Here is a 25,541-nt window from a genome sequence, read left to right as displayed (position 1 = left end):
GAAAAAATAATAAGCAAAAATACTCTAGAAGAAAATTATGGCCCAAATATAAAGCACATTAAAATATGGCATACTTTAGGGGTGCCTGGGTGGCGCAGTCGGTTAAGCGTCAGACTTCAGCCAGGTCACGATCTCACGGTCCGTGAGTTCGAGCCCCGCGTCAGGCTCTGGGCTGACGGCTCGGAGCCTGGAGCCTGTTTCTGATTCTGTGTCTCCCTCTCTCTCTGCCCCTCCCCCGTTCATGCTCTGTCTCTCTCTGTCCCAAAAATAAATAAAAAACGTTGAAAAAAAAATTTTAAAATATGGCATACTTTAGAGCATTAAATAAGTTAACAAGGATCATGATTATAAAATCAGAGGAAGAGAAATGTATTTAGAACATACATGTTGGCTTTGCCATTATAAAATAATGAAAATGCTATTTATAGTTTTAATCTTTTATAATTATAATATAGGTCAAGTGAAGAAGATTTAATATGGCTATGAAACAGAATGGAAAGCTATCCGTGTTGATAAAGTAAATGCAAACGTGAGCTGATAGAAGTTTGAAGGAAGAAGAAAGGAAGCAAAGGAGGAAGGAGGTGGGGTATCATTATCTTACAAAGTGGGGGACAAGATAAGCTGTTGGAAGTTGATAGGCCAATGAATAGGGGTTTAAGTATATTACTTTATGGGCCTAAGATAGAGAAGACTCCACTCAAGAATTTAGGAAATAATCTCCCAAAACCTTTCCAAAGAAGTTATTGAAGAGAGTGTTATAATTCTAAGAAAATTAAAAGCTGTGGAGAGAAGCAGGAGTGAGAGGTGGTAAAAATGAACCAAAAGCCCATCTATCCTCGAAGAAAGTCAATAGATATCAGTAAAATCAGTAAATGAAGAAAAGGCTATATAAAGCAATTAGTTTAGAGATGTAAAGGTACTTGGTAGAAGAATTAAAAACAAGTAGGTGTTGGGAACTAGAACAGCAGATGAGCAAGGGTGGGCAGAGACCTATTCGTTTTCATTATAGCCCTTCTGACTTTAAACAATTTGCTCATAATTCTGTGATTTAAAAGACATTTTTTAAAAGAAAGAGAAGAAGAAATTTACTTTGCAACTGAAAAATCTCTCCAAAAGAAATATCCAGGCCCAGATATTTACACTGGAGAATTCTATGAAACATTTAAATTAACACTAATTTTACACAAATTCTTCCAGAAAATTTAAACAGAAGGAAGAATTACTAATTTATTTCATGAAGTCCTTATTACTCTAATAAACCAAACAAAGACAGTACAATAAAAAGAAAACTGCAGTCTACTATCTTTTAGAAATTTAGATACAAAAATCCTTAATACATTACAGACAGAATCCATATAAAACATATAAAAACATATAAAATCCATATAAAACATATAAAAACATATAAAAAGAATGATCAAGTGCAATTTATCTAGGTATGTAAGACTGACTCAATATTAAAGTTGATTAAAGTAATCCATGTAATCCACCATAGCTAATCAATATAATTAGCTAAAGAAGAAAAACCATATAATCATAGCAATTGGCACAGAAAAAAAAAATTTGACAAAATCTAGCACTATTCATGATAAAATTCTCAGCAAGTTAGTAATAAACTTCCTCAACTTAATAAAGACAATGTAAAAAGCCTACAGCTAATAACATACTTAATGGTAAAAGACTGAATACTTTTGTTCTAAAATCAGGAACAGGGCAAGGATGTTTGCTCTCATCATTCTTATGTAACATAGCACTCAAAATTCCAGCCACTGCAGGGAGACAAAGAAAGAAAATAAAAGACATGCCGTTTGGAAAGGAAGAAATAATACTACCTTTATCTGCAAATGACATTATTTTCTACATAGAAAATCTCTAGGAATCTACAAAAATCTCCTATAATTGAGTTCAGCAAGGTCACAGTATACCAGATCACTGCACAAAATACAACAGTATTTCTACATATTAACAAGTAACATTCAGAAGCTGAAATGAAAAATATCATGCTCTTTATAATTACTCTAAAGAAAATGAAATACGTACTTAGATATGCTGTGAGCCAAAAACATACAGGTCCTATGTGCTGAAAATTACAAAATGCTGATGAAGTCAGAGAATACATAAGTATATGGAGAGATATACTGTGTTCATGGATTGGAAAACTTTAACATATCAAAGATGCCAATTCTCCCCAAATTGATCAATAGGTCTAATGTAATTTCTACCAAAATCCCTTCAAGGAGTTTTGAAAACAATATGCTTTGGAAAACTTATTCTAAAATATGTATCAATAGACACAGGACCTAGAAGAGCTAAGGTAATCTTGACAAAAAAAAAAAAAAAAAAAAAAAAAAAAAAAAAAAAAAAAAAAAAAAGAATGCAGTGGGAGGATTCCCTTTACAGAATATTAAAGCTTCCTATGTAGGTGAAGTAATCAAGACACAGTATTGGCAGAGAGATAGATCTAGATGAATAGAATAGAACAGAGAATTCAAAAATATATGTACACAAATATCTCAAGTGTTTTTGACAAAGGTACATTTCAAAGGAGGAAGAACTGCCTGTTCAACGATTATTGCTGGGGCAATTGATTTTCATAGTCCAAAAGAAATAAAGCAAACAAAAACTCCTTAGCTTAAAAACCCCACTTTATACAAAAATGTACTCAAAATGGATCACAGACTTAAAGGTAAATGCAAACCATTAAAACTTATAGAAAAAAACTCATGAGAAAATCTCCAGGACTTCTTAACAGACACCAAAAGCACAATGCATAATAGGAAAATTTGGGAAACTCGCCTCATCAAAATTAAACGCTTACTCTGTGAAAGCCTATGTGAAGAGATGAGGAGATAAGTTACAGACTGGGAGAAAATTCTTATAAAGCATGTATCATACGTCTGACAAAGGACTAGCATCTAGATCATATAAACACTCTTAAAACTCAGCAATAAAAAGATAATTCTAATAGAAAATGGATAGTAAAAGATATGAGGAGACATTTTATCTCAGGGAATATACAGATGGCAAAGAAACATATGAGAAGATGTGCGGCATTATTAGAAATTGGAGAAATAAAAAAAAACCCCACAAGATATCACTCTACAGCTATCAGAATGATTAAAATTTAGAGAAATGACACTAAATATTAACAAGAATATGAAGAAACTGAGTCATTCATACATTGCCAACAGAAATGTAAAATTATACAGCCACTCTGGAAAATAGTTTGACAGTTTCTTATAAATGTAAACATGCAATTACCACACAACCAGGTAATGACATTCTTGGGCATTTATCCCAGAAAAATGAAGACTTACATTCACATCAAAGCCTGTACACAAATATTCATAACTGCTGTATTTGTAGTAGTAAAAAACTGAAATAACCCAGATATTTTTCAATGGATGAATGATGAAACAAACTGGGGAATATTGCTAAGCAATACAAAGGAATAAACTATTGATGAATTCCAACAGTTGGAACAATTGGCCAAAACTTATGAATCAGTATATATAAGTTGACATAAATGTAATCATCACAACACGTCTCCTTGCTGGATACAACTCTCACTCTCTTGTAATCTAGACAGGGTCCAGCAGTGTTTCATTTCATCTGGTTTCTCTTCAGTTCCACTTAGGGGAAGTGCCTTGCTATGGTCTGTGTGTTTGTGCCCACCCCAAGTTTATATGTTGAAATCCTGTTGCCCAATGTGATGGTTTTAAAATGTGGAGCCTTTGAGAGGTGCTTAGGTGGAGAGGGTAGAGCCCTCATGAATGGAATTGGTGTTCTTATGAAAGAGCTCCCACAGAGCTCCCTAACCCATTTCACCAAGTAAGGATACAAGAAGTCTATGACCTGGAAGAGGTCCTCACCCCCCCATACTGGCACTCTAATCTCATATCTCCAGCCTCCAGACTGTGAGAAATAAATTTCTCTTGTTTATAAGCCTAGTCTGTGGTATGTTGTCATAGCAGCTCAAGTGGACTGAAACGTGCCTCCTCTCAGAGCCAGCTGGGCAGTTTCTGTCTCCTTCCCTAAGTCGAGCAACAATTCTGGAGAAAAATGGCTCAACTTCTATCTGTTTCCTATGGCAACCTCTCTACCAATTTTTCTCTTGGCACCCGGTAGCTGTAGGGCTCTTCTCTCTTTCCCTCCACTCTGCAAGAGCTAAGGCTCCTTCTGCTTCCTCCTAGGTTTCTCCTTTGTCCCAAACCAAGCTTTCTTTCCCTTGGGCTAAGTTCTATCCTGCTACACAAATGCAGTGTTAGTGGACACTTCATAGGTCTTAAAATAATAACTAGAGTGCTTTGTCATAGTCTCATGCTAAATAGGAATAAATATCAGAAGGGCCAAGATCCTAGGAGGGATAGGCAACACATCTCTTTTCAGATATTTAGCAACTATTCTCCTCTTCAGTTTGTATGCTTTAAGTAGGCAGAATATTCTAGGGTACTGTATAAGACCACTTAAGGGTTTTATAACTTCTTTAAAATTGCAGATGACTTGTGTGCTGGAACCTCATCAAATTAAACTAGATGCAGTTGGAGCTGCTCCAGATAAGGTAGGGTCAGAGCTTAGAACCTCTTCTCCCTTCCTGCTTTGGACCTGCCTCTCTTCCTTATTGGCAGCTGCTTGAGAACCCCTGCAGAAATACAGAGCTCTGTGGGATACTGAATGAACCTGGCTCATCTCTGGGAGGGCCTTCCAGGGTTCTAGTCTTTTGTGGTTTTCAGCCACAGCTTGCATAACAATTCTGATTTTGACTATTTCATTTGTTCCTCACTTTCCTACTATCTGATATGTTTCAGGATTTGGTAAATTTGCTCATTAACAGTTGCTTAAGAAACATATTGGACAAAGCCAGAAACTCACAAGCTATATTGGGACAGAATGTATCAATTGTTTCAATATGGCTTGTTTTGGTACAGAAAATTAAGGTAATTATAATGCCAGATTTTTCCAGATTGTTTTATAATGCTTATTAAACTATTGTTTCAAAGAGTGGTTATATACAGTAGCCTTTTTTTTTGTAATATAAACTGTATATGTCTATTCACGTTTTTTATTTGTTTTGTTTTGCTTTTGTTTTACTAACCTTGGAACAGATTCTTCAGAGAATGGCTATCATTAGATACTTTCATGCAATTATACTTCATTGTACCAGTTTCTAAACTAATAAAAGAATGTTTTAATCTTTTCTACATATAAATACCCTGTTCTTTTTACTCTGCCTTTCCACTTTGGTCATTGTTAAACTCACCATTACACTAGGATGAAAATAAATACTGGCCAAATGTTTTCAATTTCCAAGCACCAGTTTTAGAAATAATGAGGTCTTGTTTCTATTTGAACCACTAAGACCAATATTATGCATAGTGGGAAGTGAGGGCAGGATTGAATAGATAGAGTGGGCACCATTCTGTCAGAACACAAGAGTTCTTGTTCTGGAAAATAAAGTTGTATAAATAAGTCAAGGTTGGAAATAGAAGGCAATAAATAGTAAACAAAAACATTTCTTCTTAATCTAGTAGTCAAAGGAGACTTGTAGTTTCTTGTGCAGGAGTCACACATAGTAGAAATAGAAGCAGCAATGGAAAAACCGTAATAGTAGGATCCGACTGTCTTATTTTAGAGTTAGCAATACACACAGAAAGAACATTGATCAGAGTAGTCTACATTTTGGGAAATCCATCTTCTAAAGAAATGATAATAAAAATGGAGTATATCAAATAAGTTTACTCAGTTACAAGCAACTGTTGATAGCTAAGTGGCTTAAGAGAAGGGAAGGTACTGGAAGGATGTGGGAGGCTCAAGGATCAGTGTGAAGCTTGAGGAATGGGTCTGTAACAGAGGAACTGAGTGTACTCAGAGGTCAAAAGCAGTAACTAAGCTGTGGTCTGTTAACACTCAAGATCTGGTGAGCACAGGATTGCACCACCTCGACCCCCCTTCCACCTTCAATGTGTTCTTTCAACATATTAAAAGAATTGAAGTAAATTTGGAACACTGGAAGCTGATAGATTGTGAGAATTCTTTGTCTTCTATAGCAGGACTTCTTACCTAACCTGCCCACATACGGTAGAGTTTATACACTAGAGGATATTGTGTTGCTGTTAGGAAATGCAGGTGGATGGTGGATAATAAAAATATGAGAAATAGGAATTCCAGGCAGGCTTAAAGAAACACAATCTGATATTAAAATCAGGTAATCCCATAAAGAAAAAAGGAAGGACATTCCAAGAAAGCAGTGCCCTATATAGGGAATTCTAGGATTATTTCAGTTTCAAATTGCCACTGTTAGGAAGACATGTTGCAAAGGACACATTCTTCCAAATGTGTACACTAGGAAATCTAAAGTGTAGAACAAGCTGACTGAAGAGTCATCAGAGAGAGTACCAGAACGAGGGTAGGAAATTTAATGGACGACAGAAAAAAAAAAATCTTCAGTGCCTTTTTTGCTTTAGTCTTCTAGACCTTGAAAAATGATCTCCAAATTTAAAAAGAGCATACCAACAGTGTTTAGAATGAAAAATAAAGGTCCAAGATAAGTGAATAGATAGCAAAAGAGCATCTATCTATTTTTAAAAAAAATTTTTAATGTTTAGTTTTGAAAGAGACAGAGACAGAGCATGAGTGGGAGAGGGGCAGAGAGAGAGAGACACAGAATCTTAAGCAGGCTCCAGACTCTGAGCTGTCAGCACACAGCCTGACGCGGGGCTCGAATTCACAGACCGTGAGATCATGACCTGTGCCCAAGTGAGATGCTCAACTGACTGAGCCACACAGGAGACCTGAACATCTACCTATTTTTAAAAGAACTCAAATCTTCAGCCTGGATAAATACCATACCATAACACTGAAGAAACTTGGCAATGTGATCAAGAACACACAGCCAGTAATTTCTTAAAACATTGTTTGAAGAAATGTCAGAAGCAATGAGTTGGGCAAATGCTGTCTGGATGCATTAAAAGGGTAAGATGACAGATTATAGAACTACGACAACCCGGTGCGAGATTCTCAAGTGGATTATTAAACAGATGATTTATGAGACAAGAAAACTGCCACATAACATGGATGTGTTAAGTGAGGATGACATAGTAGAAAGAATTGGAGTCAGACGACCTGAGCACAGGCCCTCATCTGTCAATAGACAGCTGTTTAGACATGAGCAAATCATTTGAGTGTTTTGAGCTGCATATCTTGATTTGGGAAATGTTATAAAACTAGATGCCCTTTGATGGTAGTTTAGAATGTATCCACAAAGAATCTGTTAGCTCTAAATGTACCAAATTACCTCAATTCTTTTTGATGATAAAACAGCTTCCATTTATTAAAGAATACATCCTGTGATGGGCATTTATATGATTTTATAATCACATCAGTACACCCACAAGTCCTGTGACAGATGGGTGTTATTAATCCCTTTTTACAAATGATGAAATTGAGACTCAGAGTGGCTAAGTAAAAGATCAGAAGAATCAGGATCAGAGCATATCCTAAAAACAGGGAATCAGTTGACCAATATCCCATGCTATTATTATAGACACAAGGAATATATTTAGGATGGATAATACTACCATGAGATAAGACTACAGTAAACATTACCATAATAATTCTTACTTTTGGATAGTTACACATAAACTGTGTTGATAATGAATCCATGTTTATCTCATGGAAAGTTTCTTCTGGTGTTTCTTAACCTCAGCCTATCCAACTATTTTTTAATAAACAACTTGGTTGAAAGAGTAGAAGAAATTCTTATCAGATTTTTTAAAAAACAAAAAAGGAGACATATTCAGAGGAATAATTTATTCACATTTACCTTTATTCAAGTATCACATCCAAGATAGGATTAAAGGTAATTTAATTCATTCATAGTATGATCAGTATTCAAACAGTGAAATATATTAGTATGGAAAGGAAATTTCTGCACTTAGCATTTTTTTTTAATTTTTAATTTTTTTTCCAATATATGAAATTTATTGTCAAATTGGTTTCCATATAACACCCAGTGCTCATCCCAAAAGGTGCCCTCCTCAATACCCATCACCCACCTCCCCTCCCTCCCACCCCCCATCAACCCTCAGTTTGTTCTTAGTTTTGAAGGGTCTCTTATGCTTTGGCTCTCTCCCACTCTAACCTCTTTTTTTTTTTTTTTCCCTCCCCTCCCCCATGGGTTTCTGTTAAGTTTCTCAGGATCCACATAAGAGTGAAACCATATGGTATCTGTCTTTCTCTGTATGGCTTATTTCACTTAGCATCACACTCTCCAGTTCCATCCACGTTGCTACAAAAGGCCATATTTCATTTTGTCTCATTGCCACGTAGTATTCCATTGTGTATATAAACCACAATTTCTTTATCCATTCATCAGTTGATGGACATTTAGGCTCTTTCCATCATTTGGCTATTGTTGAGAGTGCTGCTATAAACATTGAGGTACAAGTGCCCCTATGCATCAGTACTCCTGTATCCCTTGGGTAAATTCCTAGCAGTGCTATTGCTGGGTCATAGGGTAGGTCTATTTTTAATTTTCTGAGGAACCTCCACACTGCTTTCCAGAGCGGCTGCACCAATTTGCAGTCCCACCAACAGTGCAAGAGGGTTCCCGTTTCTCCACATCCTCGCCAGCATCTATAGTCTCCTGATTTGTTCATTTTGGCCACTCTGACTGGCGTGAGGTGATATCTGAGTATGGTTTTGATTTGTATTTCCCTGATGAGGAGCGACGTTGAACATCTTTTCATGTGCCTGTTGGCCATCCGGATGTCTTCTTTAGAGAAGTGTCTATTGATGTTTTCTGCCCATTTCTTCACTGGGTTATTTGTTTTTTGGGTGTGGAGTTTGGTGAGCTCTTTATAGATTTTGGATACTAGCCCTTTGTCCGAGATGTCATTTGCAAATATCTTTTCCCATTCCGTTGGTTGCCTTTTAGTTTTGTTGGTTGTTTCCTTTGCTGTGCAGAAGCTTTTTATCTTCATAAGGTCCCAGTAATTCATTTTTGCTTTTAATTCCCTTGCCTTTGGGGATGTGTCGAGTAAGAGATTGCTACGGCTGAGGTCAGAGAGGTCTTTTCCTGCTTTCTCCTCTAGGCTTTTGGTGGTTTCCTGTCTCACATTCAGGTCCTTTATCCATTTTGAGTTTATTTTTGTGAATGGTGTGAGAAAGTGGTCTAGTTTCAACCTTCTGCATGTTGCTGTCCAGTTCTCCCAGCACCATTTGTTAAAGAGACTGTCTTTTTTCCATTGGATGTTCTTTCCTGCTTTGTCAAAGATGAGTTGGCCATACGTTTGTGGGTCTAGTTCTGGGGTTTCTATTCTATTCCATTGGTCTATGTGTCTGTTTTTGTGCCAATACCATGCTGTCTTGATGATTACAGCTTTGTAGTAGAGGCTAAAGTCTAGGATTGTGATGCCTCCTGCTTTGGTCTTCTTCTTCAAAATTACTTTGGCTATTCGGGGCCTTTTGTGGTTCCATATGAATTTTAGGATGGCTTGTTCTAGTTTCGAGAAGAATGCTGGTGCAATTTTGATTGGGATTGCATTGAATGTGTAGATAGCTTTGGGTAGTAGTGACATTTTGACAATATTTATTCTTCCAATCCATGAGCAGGGAATGTCTTTCCATTTCTTTATATCTTCTTCAATTACCTTCATAAGCTTTCTATAGTTTTCAGCATACAGATCTTTTACATCTTTGGTTAGATTTATTCCTAGGTATTTTACGCTTCTTGGTGCAATTGTGAATGGGATCAGTTTCTTGATTTGTCTTTCTGTTGCTTCATTGTTAGTGTATAAGAATGCAACTGATTTCTGTACATTGATTTTGTATCCTGCAACTTTGCTGAATTCATGTATCAGTTCGAGCAGACTTTTGGTGGAGTCTATCGGATTTTCCATGTATAATATCATGTCATCTGCAAAAAGCGAAAGCTTGACTTCATCTTTGCCAATTTTGATGCCTTTGATTTCCTTTTGTTGTCTGATTGCTGATGCTAGAACTTCCAACACTATATTAAACAACAGCAGTGAGGGTGGACATCCCTGTGGTGTTCCTGATCTCAGGGAAAAAGCTCTCAGTTTTTCCCCATTGAGGATGATGTTAGCTGTGGGCTTTTCATAAATGGCTTTTATGATCTTTAAGTATGTTCCTTCTATCCCGACTTTCTCAAGGGTTTTTATTAAGAAAGGGTGCTGGATTTTGTCAAAGGCCTTTTCTGCATCGATTGACAGGATCATATGGTTCTTCTCTTTTCTTTTATTAATGTGATGTATCACGTTGATTGATTTGCGAATGTTGAACCAGCCCTGCATCCCAGGAATGAATCCCACTTGATCATGGTGAATAATTCTTTTTATATGCTGTTGAATTCGATTTGCTAGGATCTTATTGAGAATTTTTGCATCCATATTCATCAGGGATATTGGCCTGTAGTTCTCTTTTTTTACTGGGTCTCTGGTTTAGGAATCAAAGGAATACTGGCTTCATAGAATGAGTCTGGAAGTTTTCCTTCCCTTTCTATTTTTTGGAATAGCTTGAAAGGATAGGTATTATCTCTGTTTTAAACGTCTGGTAGAACTCCCCTGGGAAGCCATCTGGTCCTGGACTCTTATTTGTTGGGAGATTTTTGATAACCAATTCAATTCCTTCGCTGGTTATGGGTCTGTTCAAGCTTTCTATTTCCTCCTGATTGAGTTTTGGAAGAGTGTGGGTGTTTAGGAATTTGTCCATTTCTTCCAGGTTGTCCAATTTGTTGGCATATAATTTTTCATAGTATTCCCTGATAATTGCTTGTATTTCTGAGGGGTTGGTTGTAATAATTCCATTTTCATTCATGATTTTATCTATTTGGGTCATCTCCCTTTTCTTTTTGAGAAGCCTGGCTAGAGGTTTGTCAATTTTGTTTATTTTTTCAAAAAACCAACTCTTGGTTTCGTTGATCTGCTCTACAGTTTTTTTAGATTCTCTATTGTTTATTTCTGCTCTGATCTTTATTATTTCTCTTCTTCTGCTGGGTTTAGGCTGCCTTTGCTGTTCTGCTTCTATTTCCTTTAGGTGTGCTGTTAGATTTTGTATTTGGGATTTTTCTTGTTTCTTGAGATAGGCCTGGATTGCAATGTATTTTCCTTTCAGGACTGCCTTTGCTGCGTCCCAAAGCGTTTGGATTGTTGTATTTTCATTTTCGTTTGTTTCCATATATTTTTTAATTTCTTCTCTAATTGACTGGTTGACCCACTCATTCTTTAGTAGGGTGTTCTTTAACCTCCATGCTTTTGGAGGTTTTCCAGACTTTTTCCTGTGGTTGATTTCAAGCTTCATAGCATTATGGTCTGAAAGTATGCATGGTATAATTTCAATTCTTGTAAACTTATGAAGGGCTGTTTTGTGACCCAGTATATGATCTATCTTGGAGAAGGTTCCATGTGCACTCGAGAAGAAAGTATATTCTGTTGCTTTGGGATGCAGAGTTCTAAATATATCTGTCAAGTCCATCTGATCCAATGTATCATTCAGGGCCCTTGTTTCTTTATTGACTGTGTGTCTAGATGATCTATCCATTTCTGTAAGTGGGGTGTTAAAGTCCCCTGCAATTACCACATTCTTATCAATAAGGTTGCGTATGTTTGTGAATAATTGTTTTATATATTTTGGGGCTCTGGTATTCGGCACATAGACATTTATAATTGTTAGCTCTTCGTGATGGATAGACCCTGTAATTATTATATAATGCCCTTGTTCATCTCTTGTTACAGCCTTTAATTTAAAGTCGTTTGTCTGATATAAGTATGGCTACTCCAGCTTTCTTTTGGCTTCCAGTAGCATGATAAATAGTTCTCCATCCCCTCACTCTCAATCTAAAGGTGTCCTCAGGTCTAAAATGAGTCTCTTGTAGACAGCAAATAGATGGGTCTTGTTTTTTTATCCATTCTGATACCCTATGTCTTTTGGTTGGCGCATTTAATCCATTTACATTCACTGTTATTATAGAAAGATACGGGTTTAGAGTCATTGTGATGTCTGTATGTTTTATGCTTGTAGTGATGTCTCTGGTACTTTGTCTCACAGGATCCCCCTTAGGATCTTTTGTAGGGCTGGTTTAGTGGTGACAAATTCCTTCAGTTTTTGTTTGTTTGGGAAGACCTTTATCTCTCCTTCTATTCTAAATGACAGACTTGCTGGATAAAGGATTCTCGGCTGCATATTTTTTCTGTTTAGCACATTGAGGATATCGTGCCAGTCCTTTCTGGCCTGCCTAGTTTCAAAGGAGAGATCAGTCACGAGTCTTATAGGTCTCCCTTTATATGTGAGGGCACGTTTATCCCTTGCTGCTTTCAGAATTTTCTCTTTATCCTTGTATTTTGCCAGTTTCACTATGATATGTCGTGCAGAAGATCGATTCAAGTTACGTCTGAAGGGAGTTCTCTGTGCCTCTTGGATTTCAATGCCTTTTTCCTTCCCCAGTTCAGGGAAGTTCTCAGCTATGATTTCTTCAAGTACCCCTTCAGCACCTTTCCCTCTCTCTTCCTCCTCTGGGATACCAATTATGCGTATATTATTTCTTTTTAGTGTATCACTTAGTTCTCTAATTTTCCCCTCGTACTCCTGGATTTATTTATCTCTCTTTTTCTCAGCTTCCTCTTTTTCCATAACTTTATCTTCTAGTTCACCTATTCTCTCCTCTGCCTCTTCAAGCCGAGCTGTCATGGTTTCCATTTTGTTTTGCATTTCGTTTAAAGCGTTTTTCAGCTCCTCATGACTGTTCCTTAGTCCCTTGATCTCTGTAGCAAGAGATTCTCTGCTGTCCTCTATACTGTTTTCAAGCCCAGTGATTAATTTTATGACTATTATTCTAAATTCACTTTCTGTTATATTATTTAAATCCTTTTTGATCAGTTCATTAGCTGTTGTTATTTCCTGGAGATTCTTCTGAGGGGAATTCTTCCGTTTGGTCATTTTGGATAGTCCCTGGAGTGGTGAGGACCTGCAGGGCACTTCCCCTGTGCTGTGGTGTATAACTGGAGTTGGTGGGCGGGGCCGCAGTCCGACCTGATGTCTGCCCCCAGCCCACCGCTGGGGCCACAGTCACACTGGTGTGTGCCTTCTCTTCCCCTCTCCTAGGGGTGGGATTCACTGTGGGGTGGCGTGGCCCATCTGGGCTACTTGCACACTGCCAGGCTTGTGGTGCTGGGGATCTGGCGTATTAGCTGGGGTGGGTAGGCAAGGTGCACGGGGGCAGGAGGGGCAGGCTTAGCTCGCTTCTCCTTAGGTGATCCTCTTCAGGAGGGGCCCTGTGGCAGCGGGAGGGAGTCAGATCCACTGCCGGAGGTTTGGCTCCGCAGAAGCACAGAGTTGGGTGTTTGCTCCGAGCGAGCAAGTTCCCTGGCAGGAACTGGTTCCCTTTGGGATTTTGACTGGGGGATGGGCGGGGGAGATGGCGCTGGCGCCTTTGTTCCCCGCCAAGCTGAGCTCTGCCGTCCGGGGGCTCAGCAGCTCTCCCTCCCTTTGTCCTCCAGCCTTCCCGCTTTCCGAGCAGAGCTGTTAACTTATGACCTCCCAGACGCTAAGTCGCGCTTGCTGTCGGAACACAGTCTGTCCGGCCCCTCCGCTTTTGCCAGCCAGACTCGGGGGCTCTGCTTGGCCGGCGAGCCGCCCCTCCGCCCCGGCTCCCTCCCGCTAGTCCGTGGAGCGCGCACCGCCTCACCGCCCTTCCTACCCTCTTCCGTGGGCCTCTTGTCTGCGCTTGGCTCCGCAGACTCCGTTCTGCTAATCCTCTGGCGGTTTTCTGGGTTATTTAGGCAGGTGTAGGTGGAATCTAAGTGATCAGCAGGACGTGCGGTGAGCCCAGCGTCCTCCTACGCCGCCGCCATCTTCCTATACCTCTGCACTTAGCATTTAAACAACTCTAATAGACAAGGAAAGACCTTAACTTGAACAGGGTTTGGATTTGGGAAACTAGAACAGAGGATAAATGAGTGTGATTGGCTCTTGAATTGAAATTTGGAGCTTCCAAAAAGGATTAGAAAGGAAGTATCTAGAGTGATATCTAAATACGTCTTTTCCCTTAGTTACAGCAATATTGGATGGACAAAAATATCCTATTAAAAATAATTTTCTGTTAAATGGACCCAGTTGGTTTCAAGTTGATTTCAAGTGCAACAGAAGCCAACCATTTGAAAATCCTAGCACTGAAAGTTGTTGTAAATTCTAGTCACAGTCACAGAACAATGTGAGGGGTATTGGAAAGGAAGCAATATAATCCTTCAGTTTCTGCTTTAGCTAGACCATATCTTGGGATGGTGGGTTTCCTTCAGGACCATGTAGTTACTAAACCAAAGAAAGTCCATGGAAGGCATCCAAGGAATTCAAAGGTTTGAAAACATGTCAAATGAAGAACAACTGGAGAAACTATAAAAGAAAAGACTTAGGAGTGGCATGGCTCTTTCAAAGATACGAAGAGCTGATGTTTGGAAAAGATAGTTGGTTAGTTCTGAAACTCTCAGAAAGCAGAAAGTGAAACTGGAAGAAGTGGGTGGAACTACTGAAAAGCACTTTCTCCAGTGAGAGCCTTTCTCCCAAGCTGAATGGAGGCATTTTGAGAGGTTAAAAGCCCTCTGGTTACTCATTATCTTCAATTCAGTGAATTCTGGTTGAGAGCCTCCTTGTGCCATTCTAAATGCTTGAAATATATCAGGGAAGAAAACAGATAATTCTTGCTCTTGGATTGTTTACATTCTGGTAGACATAGGGAAACTTTTAATGAAAATGAAACCAATCAGTAAATTATGTAGTCTTTAGGAAGGTGAAAAAGGTAGAGTAAGAGAGAGGAGGAGTTCTCCGGGGGGAAAAGCATTCCAAGCAGAAAAGGAAAGCCACACATCAGCCTGAGATGGGAGTATGCCAGAAAGGAAGACTCTTCTGCAGATATTTAAGCAGAGCTTGGCAGAGAATCTATGAGAGAAGCTGAAAAGATGATTTTTGTTTTTGGTGAGAGCTTGGACTCCATGACTTCTGAGGTCTCTTCCAACTCTTCATATTCCCTGAGTTTCTGATTCTCTGATAATTCAGAGTAACTAATTTGGTAGCAATGAACAAGATGGAGTCAAGAGCAGAAATGTTAGACCAGGGTTACAAATGAATGGTGAAGGGGCAAGGCAGATAGTGTAAACATTTCAAAATACTGGCAATGCATTCAAGTATTGTAAAAAATATTATGTAAATCATGCAAAGTCTATTTGCACACCAAATCTTGCCCAGGGGCCACCAATTTGAGATCTTTGCACTAGAGAAAGTGAAATCAGTTATGAGTGTAATGATGTAATCCACACATAAGGTCTTGGACAGAAAGGCAAAGGAGAATAAAAAATAAAAGAAGAAATCTGAGTCTTTGGTGAGAATTCTTCCCTTTCCGTGATTTGACAAAGAACCAAAAAGAAAGACATAAAGATGACTACCTGTAGTTGAGACACCAGGAGACCACTTCACACTGACTTTGTTGTTTCTCAAGCAAAGCTCACATTGATTTTTTTTTCTGCCTGTTATCAATAACCAGATACTAACTGGTCCTCTCATTGTCCTCTTATATATAATTACCTATAATTAAGGAACCTAAAGATAATATCAGCCAGTTCAATCTTTTTCAATTATTTCGAGTCTATAATGTCACTATAATCATAAAACTTTTGAACAGAGGCTCAGAATTAATCAACTGTAACAATTACAAAAACACAGATAAAACTTTTATCTTGATGTTTAACTGGTCCTGTTTCCTTGCTGCAGGTGCCTTCATTTGCAAGATGCTGCCATTTGTCCAGTCAACTGCTATTGTGACAGAAATTCTTACTATGACCTGCATTGCTGTGGAAAGGCACCAGGGACTTGTGCATCCTTTTAAAATGAAGTGGCAATACACCAACAGAAGGGCTTTCACCATGCTAGGTGAGAGTGTGCCAGTGGCAGTACTCATGCTCTTCTTCAGTACAGAACAAAATAATTTCTTCAATGTGAACTATATTGATGAAGCGGACGAGTAGCTTCTTGTCTAGCCTTGTAGGCATCAAGGTGTAATTTTGGGGTTTTAGTCCTCTCCCCATTTTACCTTGACCTCCACTCCTTTTCTCCTTTCAGTCCTAACTTCACACTTCAAATCTCCTTATCTCAGATTTACTTCTTCAGTTTAAGTCTTAAACTTTTAAGCACTACTTTTAGTTGATTTAAGATAACCTTCAATGGCATTACCACATTAACATTTATTAGATTAGTAAACTGTCATCCTGAGGTAAGAGGCGTGTAACCTAAAATGCCCTTCTTAGGGCCAGTAGATTTTGACAGGAGGAAGGAAAGGTGTTTTTAGATGGGTAGAGAAGAGGGTGCTGCTCAGAGGAGGCCCCAGTGCTGAGGACACAATAGCCGCGAGGCTCATGGGGACGCTAGGTGCTTGCTGAGTGCTGGAGGCGCCTGATGAAGACAGATTCCATCCACTTCATAATTTTGCTTCAGACATTCCTGCATCCTCAGCTTGATGTAACCATTTCTGAGTCAGCAAGACATGAGGAGCATGTACCTCTTGATAAGTGGCAAACTGTAAGTGGTGTCCTAAAGCCTAGCACAGTAAGATGGAAGCATTTCTCTATTCGATAATTACAATCGAGCCATTTAAAGTAGAGCCGTAGCATATGTATTACAGCTAAATAATGAAAGCTTGAGGAAAAAACTAATGCAATAACCAAAAAGAGCAATTTTTACTAGTATCTCACTTGAGAGGAATAGGTAAACATTTATTTCTGCTTTAGGAGTTTAGCCAGCATGGGAGAATAGAATTACAGAAAGAACTCCTAAGGGCTTTGCCATGCCAAACTCATTTTACATAGTATGAAATAAATAGATAAACCAACGGGGAAAATATTCGTTAGTTTTAGTTAGTTATTTTCAAATTTATGTCACATCCTCCCTACAAAGAATTCAAAGACCTCTTGGCTTTTAATAATTGACATCTTCCCACCTTCAAAACATCTGAAAAGCCTGTGTGGGTGTAGAAAGAGGATGAGGAAAGGAATACATGGAGGAGGGAAGTCATTAAAAAAGGAAAGAGAAGTAGAGAGTCTCAGCATCTGAGGGCAAAGTCGGTAACAGGCAGTCAAGGCAGTTTCTACTCAAAAAATTCATGGGAGACAGAAAGGATTTTAAATCAAGAAGGCTCAGAATCCCATGGGGCTTTCACAGTGTTGCCTGATGTCTCTCTCTGGTCAAGTACCTCTTAGCTGAGACTGCTTTGCCTCCAGGCCCCCACTATCAGAGATCTGCTAGACTTATTTGCCCACAAATGTTCATTTACACCAGTAATATTCATCTAATCCCAGCCTTTCTATCCCTGAACAGGCAGTAGACCCAGAAGGATTGGCAAGGAGCTAAGTCAATTAGACTCAGTTAGAATCCAGAATTTCTACTAAAATTGGAAAAGTGATTGGACATAAGATTACATAGTGAGATAATGATTGGACTAGATTAGAGCAGATGTTTATGGTATATGGATAGAGAGAGATTGATTTGTGAGTCTGAGAACTGTCTTGAATCATCGAATAATAATGACTATCTATAGGCAGTGCCAGTTCATGTATTTCTTTATAATAAACCCCAGTTATGGCTTAAGTGAGTCCCAGTTCCTTGAAATCCAAGGCAATATACTGTTTTCTTAATAGTACCTAATACAGATAGAATAAGAAGAATTTGAGCTGGGATATTTCTCTAGGAATTGATGGTGGGTCTCTTGGTTATGGCCTCATCCTAGTCTGTTCTGATTCTCTTTTGTTCCTTGCTAAAGACACATCATTAAAGCAATTCTGTCAACAAAATCATGAATGCAGGAAATTTGGAAAAAGCATTCTGGTTTCTTATCAAATGTTTGCTTTACAAATAAGAAAATAATACTCATATTATGATGCATAAGATAAATGTACTCAATTTTAAGAAGAAATTGTAGAGGGTGATCAATATCATGTTTAAGTTATTCATCCTTTTGACAACCAAACAGCAGGTGCTTCTGAGGGCCAGGAATTTTCTTTTGGGAAAACTTCCCTTGTTTAGGGAAACAAACAAGTACAAAAATAAATTGCATTGTGTTTGCCCTTAATGAGCTTAGAAGAAGTTGAAAAGAAACAACTAAGGGCAACAAAGGTGCCACTCTAGAGGGCAAATGGAACCAACAGGGAATTAGTTCTATCAGGAAATGATGGTGGCCTTCAAAGATTTCCTAGAGACAGTGACTTTTGAGTTAAGTCCTGGGAAATGAAGAACATGGACAGAAATATAACAGGGGAGAGAGGCAAGTGAGAGAACCTCAGTGATCATGTTAAGGGTTTAAGTTTTATCTTTTAGGTAGTACAACACTATTACAGATTTTGATTAAACACTTAAAAATGTTTCAGGAAGACTATTCCAGCAACAGTTTTGAGGACAGAGAAATAGCAGCAGTGGGAACATGTAGCCCACTGCACTGCTCTAGGGCAGAGATGATTGCACATAAGGAGTCTTCATGCTTACAGCATATGCTTTATGCTTAAGTATGCATGTGTTCTGCTTCACTCACTGAATCAGATTCTGATGATTTTAATGTCTTAGCAGGTGTGGTCTGGCTGCTGGCAGTCATCGTAGGATCACCCATGTGGCATGTACAACGCCTTGAGGTAGGTTCGGGGCTGGCTTGATCATCATATTATTGAATGTTCCCCAGCCTTCTCAATTACAATCATTTTTCTTCCTGCAAGAGCTTTATAGCAAATTCTGGTGACCCCAATTATTTCACTGAAAAATTTCCAAATGACATAAAATAATTTGTTTTAAGATTTTTCCCTCTGTTTTATCTAGTTCTTCCTTGGTTAAGACTTTAATGCTTAAAAGAAAACTTATCAGAGTCATTTTCTACATTTTCCTGTCAGCCGAACATATTTTCCTAGTGGCCTCCCGTGTCTCATTACATTTTAAGAGTTCAACGGTTGCTTTAGATTTTTATTTTATTTTTAAAACACATCGAAAAATTGTAATCAATCATCTGCTTATTTGTTGATTCTCCCTCATAAGTCCTTTCTTCTCTGCCTCCCATACATTGACAAATTGAAATTTGAATTGGAATGTGTGACAGGATCATCTTATCTGATCTCTCCCCTTCCCCCACACCTTAAACTGATGGTCTAGCATTGTCTGGCTATTCACAGCAAGGGGACACTGTGCTGTTTTTGATGACCCAGCCTATCCCATTGGGCATACATACACGTCCTGCATCGGTGATCTAGCCCAGACAGTAGTCTTCAAAGGCAGTAGTGGGTTGATCACTAGATAATTTTTTTTAACTGTATCCTTTTATACCTTTTTAAATTGATATAGACAAAAGTGAAACTTTACTAGATGGTAAATGTCGATTGGCAAGGATAGCAAATGAGCCCTCAGTAAAGGGTACATTTAAAACATGACTTGATTTTTTTCTTTCTTTCTTTCTTTCTTTCTTTCTTTCTTTCTTTCTTCTTCTTCTTTTTTTTTTAATGTAATTGGTATATTGAATAAGCTGGACTCCACAGGTGAGAGCTGGAAGTAATTTTATTCTATCCCTTGCTACCTATAAAAACGTGACCTGAGAACTTTCCAATACTTTGACAAAATGTTGTGGATGAAGCTCTGAGCAGGCCCTGTAATTCTTTCAGCCATTCAGATAGCAACATTCCTATGGTCACTTTCACTCACAGCAACTTGTTAATTCTGTCATTAAAATTCCAGCCCGGTGTCACAATCACATAAATCCATATTCTCAATCAACACAAAATGTCTCCCAGCTCAGCTTGAACTGTTTTTAGGTCTAGAATCCTACAATATGCAAAGGGGAGGTGATTCCCTTCTTCTCTGCTTCCTTACTGGGTGTTTCTCTTTCTCTCTTCCCATCCAAGAAAATGGCTGCCCTTGGCAACTTGGGAGCTGGTGTTAAGGATGGGGAGAGGAAGGGACAGGTGTACTGGTATCATCGCCCACATGTGTGTGACTTTGCTGCCCATGATTGATTCCTTATTCATGGGTTTTTCAAAGATAACACCACTGAGGCTTCTGACTGCTGCTCCAGCAGGCTGCTCATGTATCTTCCACACACAACTGTAAGTGGCTGGGTCTTTTCTCTAAGGCTGTCCTTATTCCGGCAGGTATCCCATACTGATGGAGGCTTCACAAGTGACCCAACCCAGTAGTCATTTGTGGGGCCCATTTCTGGCCCACAGAACACAAAGAGTTTTGTCTATTTTTTAAAATAAAATTATTTTATCATATGCTCTAAATATGTTTTGAATATGTAACTCATTTAGTTTTTAGGAAATGCATATGTAATTGGCAGAGTCGGTCCTCACTATCAGACAAATCAGCTAAATCAGATTTGCTTTCTGTCAGGAAAAAGTGTGATTTCATTTTTCCTATCAAATAAATATATTAATATGCATCCCATGGCCACCTCACTTCTAAATTCTATTAGAGAGAGTGTGTGTGAGCATGCATAAAGCCTGAATTTCTCACCTGGATGAAATAAAACACCACCAACTTTACCATTTCGACCCACTGAGGTTCTCTTTGCTTTGCTGTCAATGGGCTCTCTCTCAGGAGTGATGTATTTGACAATTTTCATGGGATGGAAGCAAAGAGGTGCCTAAATTAAAATTGTCATCATCACTTCTGCCTCTTCACTGTATGAAAAATGTAAATTCACAACATCCCAACACCTGTCAAAATACCTTTCTTCTAATGCCAGAATAGAAATATGTTTGATATAGGGAAAACACAAAACCCTATCATGGATTTATGGTGTCTTGATTACGGTGGCTTCACTGACATCAGTAGTTCAAACCACCTCCTTTTTTAGTGCCTCATAGTAAGAGTAGGACTGAGTGAGACATCTGACTTATGTAGATGGGGAGAAGAGAGATAGAAGCGAGCTGGGAGTGCAGGGCCAGCACAACACTCAATCTCAGGCTTCCCCTAGGCAGTGGAATTTTAGAGAACTGTGTGGTTGCAAAGAGACAATCGGAAATTGATTCCCATAAAACCATGTGCCTGTGCACTCAGAAAGTCTTTGCTTGTTCCCAAGGCAACATGCACCCCCTTGGAGACTATCAGTCTAGCTTTGTGTTTTAAGATGTGCCAATATGTTGCCCCCATGGTCGTCGGCATTTGTGGGCTCTGCCTACATGGGGTCAGCATGAATTTCACCTTAATATCCCTTTCCCAGGGAGTTTGGATCTTGAAATTATTATTCAGTAAGTGTTTTCATCCCTTGTTGCATTTGTAAATAACACCTAGATCAGAACTTGAATTTTCTTGCCTTTGATAAGTATACCAGAAAGCTTTTTCCCCCATTCAATTGACTAAAGATTGGCAATAAAATTTGCAGGAATGGAGGCAGAAATATGTCTAGGACCTAGGGATTCTTCATCTGGAAATCTCTGAAGTGACTAAAATGGCAATAGTTTTGATAAATTTTCTAACTTTTATTCTTATTATCCAGATAAATGACTTTGCTTAGTTTGTCCCTTCTTAGCATTTGCTACTGTTATTAATATTGTTTTTAATAATATTCTGAACCCAACCATCTGTCAGAAATAGTATTAACAAAGAGACATTGCATTTCTGTAAAATATCTACCTCAAAGGCTGATAGCTGAGTCTGAATATTTGTAGATAGACAATAGTTTGAATCCCAATTTCTTATTCATCTCAAATCTTAAAGCTATCAGCTGTCTTTCTAAAATCTTTGCAAGCAACCTGATCATTGCAATCTGAAATAGCAGTAACAAAATGCAATCTTTCAGTACTGTGAACTGAAAGATAGCTGATACTTTGCCAAAATCTGTCTCTTCAACAATTGAGGAAGCAAAATAATGGAACATTAAACTAGCTGGCGTGCAATTACAAGATGTTTTCTTTTTTTCATATGTACCTTGATTGATGTAGTGTATTCTTCCTCTGAAAAGTAATAATCCTCATCTGGACAGTATGCATACATACTTTGGTCAAAGAGTATAGCTCTTTCATCGAATTGAAAAAATTCTTACTAGAGTGTAAAAAAAAGTTGAGAAACATTAAAAAAATAGCCTATTGACCTCAATTCCATTTAAAATAGAAAGGAAGTATAGAACTGTTAAGAATGTAAGAAATGATGTGGAGAAAATGACACCTTACAACAAACGAACAATCAAAATCGTATCTAATTTGCAATATGGATCCACAGTAAATACAGGAGGGTTTGAAAACTGCAGCATTATAGCGGTACGTGGCTGTTTTCTGTTCTGTTGATGCTGACTCTGCCTCCTCTAACTGATTTGCTTTTATGTTAAAGATTAAGTATGACTTCTTGTATGAAAAGGAGCATGTCTGCTGTCTGGAAGAGTGGGCCAGCCCTGCGCACCAGAAAATCTATACGACGTTCATCCTTGTCATCCTGTTCCTCCTGCCTCTTATGCTGATGCTTATCCTGTACACTAAAATTGGTTATGAACTTTGGATAAAGAAAAGAGTGGGGGACTGCTCAGTGTTTCGAACTATTCACGGAAAAGAAATGTCAAAAATAGCCAGGTCTGTTTAATGAAGCAGTCGCCTCCGTTTAAAATACTTTTAATTAGTTGTGCTTGAGGGGGAAGTTGCTAGAGCTCTCCCAATTCTTGGGAACTTTAGCCCAAGTGCCATTTGTAATTCATGTTCAGAGAATGGGCTGACGTTCAACTTTGGAGATTTTAGGAATAGCAGGTATTTAGACAATTTGGAAAACTGTTGAATTTTCATCTATATGTCAAGATGACGTGCTAGGAAGAGCTGTGGTGTTCTCCTCTCTACCACACGGCAGTTACGTGGTGCAGATAAGTATCCTTACACCTAAGGCTTCCGCTTTCCTCACGTGTGACAGGGAGAATAATAAATATCCATCCTCAGATGATGCTGAAATACATGAAATCTGTATGAAAATTCTTTGGTGACCAGAGTATGCTATTTACCTTATTATTATTATCTATACTATCATAATAAGGGCTTTCTTTTCTGATTATATTCATTAATAAAAATTTTAAAGCACAATTTACTGATATAGTACTTGTATTCCATATCATTTATTTTATAATCTACATGGAACAGCTATTAAAAACAAAAACAAAAATCTTAGAAGTTTAATGGTTAGATGAAATTCTATCATTTCTTCAAGTGTGCAGCGACCTCTAGCGTCCAGTTTGTATGAAGAAATCCTCCCTGTCAGTGTCCAGGGCTGGATCTTCAGCTCTTTGGGACTTATTGCTGATTTCACTCTCCACTTCACTTCCTCAGAAGAGTGTTCTTCAACATAAAAATGAATAAGAGCTTAAACACTTGACTTTAGCTGCCTAACTTTAAGTCCAAACTAGCCCTTACAGTTTAAATCCCTTATTAGTCATCTGACTTTGCAAGTTACTCAACCTTCTCCGTGCCTCAGTTTCTGCATCTGTCAAATGGCTTACTGAGAAGGTTCATGACATAACCCATGCCAAGCATCTAGCAGAGTGTTAGATCTATAATGAGCATCCTTCATAATGATGTTTATAAGATGAGAGATTTGGGAATGAGGGCAATAGCAATGGGAAGAGATGATAAACAGCCCACAATTAACCTATCATGAACTTTATTAATATTTGAAAAGTTATGGTTGAGAGATTTAGGCTCAAACTTTATTTAATAGCTTTGATATCAATTTGACAAATTTGCCAAGGAGAAGTTAACTAATGCGATGTGTCCTTCTGGGTCCAGGAAGAAGAAGCGAGCTGTCATTATGATGGTGACAGTGGTGGCTCTCTTTGCTCTATGCTGGGCACCTTTCCACATCGTGCACATGATGACTGAATACAGTGAGTCTTTTTCATTCTCATTTGTTAGAAGTTCTAGTTCATATCTTGCTAGACTAGACCATGAATCGTTGAAAAATTTGTTGCTATTCCCTTGGGTAATCAAATATCAAACATTTAATGGATTTCTCTCGTATTTTCAAGATTACCAGATCATTACATGGTAGGTTAATTATATACAATTTTGAACAAAACTTTAATAATCGCAGAAGGGACAGAAACATTTTTGAGAGTCTTTTTTCATGCTCTGTCCCCTGTTCTCCCTAAACCATTCAAACATGGAGGAGGTGTGACGGTCTATGAGCATTCTCTGTTTAGATCTAGAATCCTGACTTGAACCACATGAATTTGATAACACCTAGGATTTCAGCCAGACCCCCGGTGTATTACCTGTGATAATCTGAGACTTAACATGATTCTCAGATACAGATTGTATTTTTATAACACAAGTGAACGTTTGAATGGTAACTGCTGCTTCCCAGTTTACATGACATTTGGAATCAAGTCGAAATGCGGTAAGTTCCTTAATATGAGCTGGGCACCAGGCTAAGCTTGTAAGCCAAGATTCTCTAAGAATGGGAACTCATCACAGAGCTCATTTTTCTTCAGACATCTGAAGACATTTTCTTCAGACAAATTTGGCTCTTCCCAAAATTGCCTTGAGTATTTTTCACACCTTTAACCACTTGTACAAGTGTAAGTGTTTGGTAAAGATATATGATAAACAGAAATTTTATTTTATGCTCGTGAAAACATAATACATTGTAGACTATTACTTTTTATTTCAGGCAATTTTGAAAAGGAATATGATGATGTCACAATCAAGATGATTTTTGCTATCGTGCAAATAATTGGATTTTCCAATTCCATCTGTAATCCCATTGTTTATGCATTTATGAACGAAAACTTCAAAAAAAATTTTTTGTCTGCAGTTTGTTATTGCATAGTAAAAGAAACCTTATCTCCAGCACGAAGGCATGGAAATTCAGGAATTACAATGATGCAGAAGAAAGCAGTGTTTTCCCAGAGAGAGAACCCAGTGGAGGAGACAAAAGGAGAAGCATTCAGTGATGGCAACATTGAAGTCAAATTGTGTGAACAATCAGAGGAGAAAAAATACATCAAATGACATCTTGCCCTGTTCAATTCTGAACTTTCTGAAAATTCTGCTTTAGGTGGTGGCCGCTAATTATAACAATGTCTGCATAATTAGGACTGTTTGTAGCTTAATTGGAAGAGAAAATTATTTTGAGCAAAGGTGGAAGACATTTTTTTTTTATTCTCAGAATGAGGAAAAGAAGGAAACCATTTTCTTCATAAAAATATAACATTATACATGAAAAGACAATTTTGAAAAATTAGTAAACTATCCTTGTAGATTATTAAAAAAAAAAAACTTGTATAGAAATAAATGTTTTTGCCTGGTAATTTCTCCCCTAATGCAGTCAATGTAATGTGACTTTCTATGTATTGCTAAATGAGCTGAGGAAATAACTTAAAAATTATGCCTTCTTTTTTGAGTAAGTTAATGGTTGAACACAGTAATGTAATTTTCAGTGCTGTTGAAGCTTGGTAATACAGTCTCTTACAAATGAGGTCTGTCCAATAATCATCAAGTCAAAGAAGATGGCGAAGCCGCAAAATGACCAATGAATGTGAT

At 38.1% G+C, this 25,541-nt stretch overlaps 1 protein-coding gene across 1 annotated transcript in view; it reads left to right on the top strand.

Annotated features, from left to right (window-relative positions):
- Positions 1–25,070, top strand: part of QRFPR (pyroglutamylated RFamide peptide receptor) — a 51,415-nt gene extending 26,345 nt beyond the window's left edge. Inside the window, 5 exon segments of the mRNA XM_049630049.1 lie at positions 15,778–15,936; positions 18,619–18,680; positions 22,357–22,592; positions 23,787–23,884; positions 24,670–25,070. Of these exon segments, the coding sequence (XP_049486006.1) occupies positions 15,778–15,936; positions 18,619–18,680; positions 22,357–22,592; positions 23,787–23,884; positions 24,670–25,070 (956 nt within the window).
- The last annotated feature ends 471 nt before the right edge of the window (positions 25,071–25,541 follow it).

This window comes from Panthera uncia, chromosome B1, assembly GCF_023721935.1.
Source record: "Panthera uncia isolate 11264 chromosome B1, Puncia_PCG_1.0, whole genome shotgun sequence".
NCBI lineage: Eukaryota > Metazoa > Chordata > Mammalia > Carnivora > Felidae > Panthera > Panthera uncia.
Note: the sequence above shows the minus strand (reverse complement) of the source record. Positions and strands in the feature narration are given on the sequence as shown.